General features: G+C 31.9%; 1 protein-coding gene across 2 annotated transcripts; it reads right to left on the bottom strand.

Moving 5' to 3' along the window:
• Positions 1–1,102: 1,102 nt before the first annotated feature.
• Positions 1,103–5,336, bottom strand: LOC123709622 (venom allergen 5-like). Of its 2 annotated transcripts, none has more exons than XM_045661113.1 (8): positions 5,227–5,336; positions 5,021–5,136; positions 4,863–4,944; positions 3,394–3,575; positions 2,962–3,059; positions 2,466–2,571; positions 1,667–1,782; positions 1,103–1,208 (listed from the first exon to the last, which is right to left on the bottom strand). In XM_045661113.1, exons 1-7 carry the CDS (start codon positions 5,276–5,278, stop codon positions 1,747–1,749), a joined length of 672 nt encoding a protein of 223 aa, XP_045517069.1. In that variant the 5' UTR covers positions 5,279–5,336; the 3' UTR covers positions 1,103–1,208; positions 1,667–1,746. The 2 variants fall into 2 exon arrangements, with proteins under 2 accessions (XP_045517069.1, XP_045517152.1); XM_045661196.1 differs by having other exon boundaries at positions 1,103–1,199.
• Between the last annotated feature and the right edge of the window lie 287 nt (positions 5,337–5,623).

The following is a 5,623-nucleotide window of genomic DNA, read 5'->3' as shown; positions in this document are numbered from 1 at the left end:
TTAAAATTGATACCTAGTTTCACTTAAACATATAAATACTATAAATGAAACCATTTGCAGAATAAAAAAATAAAAGGAACCTCCTTTTAAGGTTCACCGCACACACTAGACAACCCGTCATTCACACTTTTAAATAGTTTAAATTTATATATCATGTACACACATGACAGGGTTTCAATTTTAAATAACAAGTCATAATTACTTTTTTTTAGTAGTTTGAAATTCGCATTAAATATTCGTGTTCGCAGTAGCACAAGCTGAACGAGAGCATTCTCAAGATATACTTGATATGATAATGTAATTTCCATATACTTTATATTATTTACTATACCAATAATATTCATGCGTCGAATTCGTTTACTTTCAACATCCATAGAACAAAACTAAACTTATTCATTAATTCGTTTTTGTTACTATTCTCTTACGCTATTAGCTTTATTGTTCTTGCGAACGGTGAAACCATTTCCTATGAAGTTGAAATATATAAAAATACATACGACAGTGGTTAAATAGACCCTGGGCGTAGTAAATAAAGGAAAAATCTAATGTTAGGTTGAGAAGTTTTAGATTTAAAAATAGTAAAATAGGGGAACTAAAATTCAATTACAATAAATTAGCTATATGTCAATGTCAATAAACACGTGATTTCTCATAATTAGAATGTTTCTTACAGTTAGAGCCCGTCAACAGTTCAACAGTAACTGAGTTTCTCTGATTAAAAAAACATAGTTCACCCGATCATGTGAACGGTGCCTAAATTGTCCTAATTAGTGCTTGGGCTGTCTGTACCGCTTCCACTGTTATCATTTGTCAGAGATTTAACATTTTTGTTATTTCTTTTAGCAGACTTGCTCAGTGTTGCCACTTCCTTAAGCAAATTCTGGATTTTGCTGTTCATAATGCTGAATTTTGTCTCATTAAGACGCTCTTTGTTCTTCATCTCGATACGGAGGTCTGTTGTATCATTGTGGTGTTGAGCCTTAAGTTCTGTTATCTGAAAGATAAGTAGGTTTTAGAATAAAAATTGGTTCGGCCTCAATTATCAAATCAGTCAATCAACATTAAGTAGACACCTTAAAATCCTTACCAATTTACCTTGGAGAGTAATTCCATCTCTTTCTGCTGCACTTTTTTCTGTAAACTTGCAATAGTTTCCTTCAATTGTGTCATAGCTACTACGTGGTCTGAACTGTTAGGATCTAATTCCCCTGGAAATGTATTAGGAAATCTGTTTAAAATAATAGACAACAGTCTTCCCAAATGAGTCTGATAAATTTATTAAATTCTTATGATAATGATCTGTGCAATTGTAAAATTCCAAAACCAAATGAAGGTGTAAAATTGAAAAGATAATTAAGGAAGCGTAGGAGAAAGTACCCATGCAGGCAGGTATTTATGCTGCTCGACAATGCCCATTTCTCTTGAAAAACTTGTGATAGGTCGAGTTAATGATGTTGTATGCAATGGGTATGAAAGTTACTATGCTTACAAATTGATTGTGCCATAATAGGCCAAAATAATATTTCATATATTTAAATAGAGAATAAAATACCTCAGTACATTGTCAAAGACTAAGCTTATAAAGACTATGCCTTTGACAATGAGTATTCCTCAAACATTGGACCATAGGCATTTATAAGGCTGTTTTTATTAATTGAGAACAAACCTTGAAGTGGGTTTAGTTTGGATTTTTTCTCCAATGGGACATCACCCATGGATATATCGTTACCATTTCCTTTCATTGAGTCAGATTAACGCTTTTCTTTGTGACTGTTTTTGGATCTGTGTTAGAAAACTTCAATCAAAATATATTTTTATTAAAAAATAGTTTCAGGTAATTTATTTTAACTAATTAATAACAAAAACACTTAAAAGCCTATTAGCAAATTTATATAATCTTGTGGGTAACATAATAATGAAAAATAATGTTATCAGATTTTATTATAATTTTTATATATTTAGATAATTTTGTCCATCTTAGCAAAACAAACTTGGAAATTACTTATTATAAATTAAAATTCCTTAAAACTATACTACTCTATATATTTTATATACATTAAATATAATAAAAATGTGACGGTAATATCTACAGTCCGATATTTGGTTAATATATAATTTATATAAAATTTATTATTATATTAGGTAACCCAAATTATCAATATAATTTGTAAAACCATACATAAATATTCGATAGTATCTTTAGAAGTTTATTGCGTTATATCTACGTCGCTGAGTAATTAAAGAATACGAATATATTCTACAAACAGATTAAAAATATGCATACAGCTTAGAAAGTAATGAAGCCTTGTTTTTAGTATTTCTACCATGAGTTTGACAACGTAGTTTTCTTTAAAAAAATCATACAAATATTCAGCAAAAATACAAAGTTGAATAATACTAAATACGTTTCATTTGTCATCTTAAATACTCTTAATTATATTCTAAAAATCTTATCGCAAAAATACATTGAATACGGAACACTTGTCCCCGTAGAATCTACTGCAGTCGTTGGCACATACGAGCTGGCCACTCGGCTGTCCGGCGGGATAGGGAGCCCTGCCCAAGTTTCCACTGTAAACAAAATAATTATAAACCGGTATAAGTATAGAAATTAAACTTATAGTTAAAAAGAACATACGCTTGAAATATAGAGCACATAAATATAAGTCAGTGGTTATAAATGTAATACAAAATTTTGGTCCGTGTTTAATGCACATGACATATCAACCGAAGTTATTGAGTAATTATGAACTCATAACTCAACATAATATTTTCATTGATTTACGCGAGTCCGACAAAGTTAAATAAAGCTTCATTAAAGAATTCAATCGCGAATTAACTATCTTAATTACTCAGCAGCCAGTTCAGTCACCAATCATGCTATAATCGGGTCGTCGAATAAGGTACTTCATTTGTTTAATTCACGTTTAAAAGGTTTAAATCATTATTTTGGCTACTTACGTCGGTCCATAGTTGCATACAACGTAGTAATTGAGCCATCCATTTTTATATTCTTTAGAGACCCCACAGCCTAAATAAATAGAGTCGGACCATGCCACCTGAAATAAAAAGAAAATTATGCACTAAATGTAATTCGCCTAGGCGATGTGGCTATTAAGTTAGAAAATGAGTTAAGAGTTAAAAAATGGAGGTTATCAGTTTGATAGTAGGTTTGGAATTGGATAAAAATTCGTAAATGTATCTTTAATTTTAATTTCAATAAACAGAAACAGTCCCACGTACATTAAAAGAGAGGGCAATGTTTAATACCTAGTTTAGGTAAATAATGGAGACAGATATTTAGGTTTAAATTTTAACTGATCATCTGTTCGGCTTTAATATAGCACCAAAACCATTTCAAAAGAAAGAAATGATTATCCAATCTTAACTCACCTGTGTGTAATGACCAGTCTCTTTAGCAGAATACTCAAATTGCCAAGCTTCCACAGGTCCATAGTTGAAGTCTTTGTGTTCACTGAACCAGGAATCCACTACACTTCTTGGTTCAAACTTGTATGACAGATCAGTGGAAGCTGTCGAGAATATATTTTCACCGGTAAAAAAGCGATTTGATCCTGGAACATTCAATAATTTTGTGAGAAATTGTTAACAATTCAATAAAGTTTAAATGTGTCACTTTATAGATAATGTGAAACATATATTTATATTGTTTTGGATAGAAGTAATAACTTCTATATTTCATTTTAAAGATTACACTGGCAACAAATACTCCAAATTTATCTCTCTCTTTTCGAACGCACGTCTAGGAATTTATACAAACACTAGCTGACCCGGCAAACGTCGTTTTGCCATGTATGTTATTTATAGGAAACCTTTTTTTTACTATAATTAAAAATAGGCGTTGATCGTAGTGGGTGACAATTAAGGGTTGTATGTATTTTTGTGTGCTGTCATAAAACAAAAAACAAAAAAAATTGTCTAATAATTTTTTTTGGGGTGGACACCCTTATCACTTAGAGGTTTGAAAGATAGATGGTAGCCGATTCTCAGACTTGACTTTGAATATACATAAAACATTTCATAAGAATCCGTCGAGCCGTTTCAGAGGAGTATGGGAACGAACATTGTGACACGAGAATTTTATATTTATAGAGATATAAGTTTCAACAAAAGTCGATGGCCTGTCCTCCAGGTTGTCGTTTATAAAGAAAAGTTATCAAGATACAGATAAACAGATGCAGTAGTCCAATGTGTTGATCGAACTCGAACATTTCATTCACATTACATCGGTATATTTCTTAATGCAATTGAAAAGAACATGTTGGGAACTATCGCAAAATAAAGAAACGCGAAAAACAAGCAAAAGCGACACAACTGGCTTGATTGCAACTAACTATTATTATATGATAAACGACCGTTTAATTATTTTTATTATGAATAAATAGGTGACCAGCCTTCTCTGCCTGACGCACACCGTCGACTTTTTTGGGTCAAGCATGTCGGTTTCCTAACGATGTTTTCTTTCACCGTACAAGCGAATAATAACAGAAAGTCCATTGGCAAGCCCGGGGTTCGAACCTACGATCTCAGGGTTGAGAGTCTCTCGTTGAAACCACTATGCCTACACACTGTTATACCAATAAGAGCAATACCTGGAATAATTTCTAACAGTATATATATTATATATGTGTACTATTTATTTATTTTTTATTTTAAAATAAAAATTCAGAACGAGATGGTAAAAAGGAATTATTGTCATGTCATCGTACCTTATTATATCGTATACGTTGGTATCGCACGCACATGTATACATGTATTACATTTAATTGAAAACCTAACCCAGTTTTATTTAACCAAAATAAGATCTTTTTTACAAAGGCCTTTCATATAAAATAACTCACCGACAGATTTATCCGGGTTGTGCTTATATTCATTATTGGAGGCCCATTGAGCTGCTTTAGCTGCCAACTCTTCGTCCCAAATCTAGAAAAAACATTGACCGTTACATATTTATTTTGTCTATTATTATAACTACTCATTTATATAAGATAATACTCACAATATACTTCATCTCCGATGCCGCCGGTTGATTAGGTATTTCTCCCTTCGCCAATTTCAACCTCCAATAATTATGTCTATCTACGAATTCGCGAATATGCCTACATGACAGCTCAGCTAAAACAGAAAAAGTGTTCAGAATTTCATTTTCACACAATAAATTAACGTCGTACTTTACTAATTTCTAAATGAAAGATTGATACTAACACTTTGACGCTGCGTAGGAAAATAAAGTTAGGAAAAGCACAAACCGATACATTTTTAACAACAAATGTACTGCCGCTAATGCAACAAGACTGAGGTTTGTTGACTGCGGCCTCACTTAACATTATATACAGTTTGTATACGCTGATAGTAATGTAGGTACCACGAGGAACAATCGAAACTGCGTACGTAAAAGTGACTAAAACTGGGTTTTTGGTGAAATTTGATTCATTTAAGGTAAAAGCAACGTATTTCCTAGTCTTGTCAATAGTTACCGTATTTAGCGAATACCGTACCAAAGTTGGTTTGGTAATTTTTGAATTTATCGCATTTATACAGACAGATAGACGCAAGTGAGGGACTTAATTTTATTAAATTTAATGATAAGGTTTATAGATTA

Source organism: Pieris brassicae, chromosome 1, assembly GCF_905147105.1.
Source record: "Pieris brassicae chromosome 1, ilPieBrab1.1, whole genome shotgun sequence".
Taxonomy (NCBI): domain Eukaryota; kingdom Metazoa; phylum Arthropoda; class Insecta; order Lepidoptera; family Pieridae; genus Pieris; species Pieris brassicae.
Note: the sequence above shows the minus strand (reverse complement) of the source record. Positions and strands in the feature narration are given on the sequence as shown.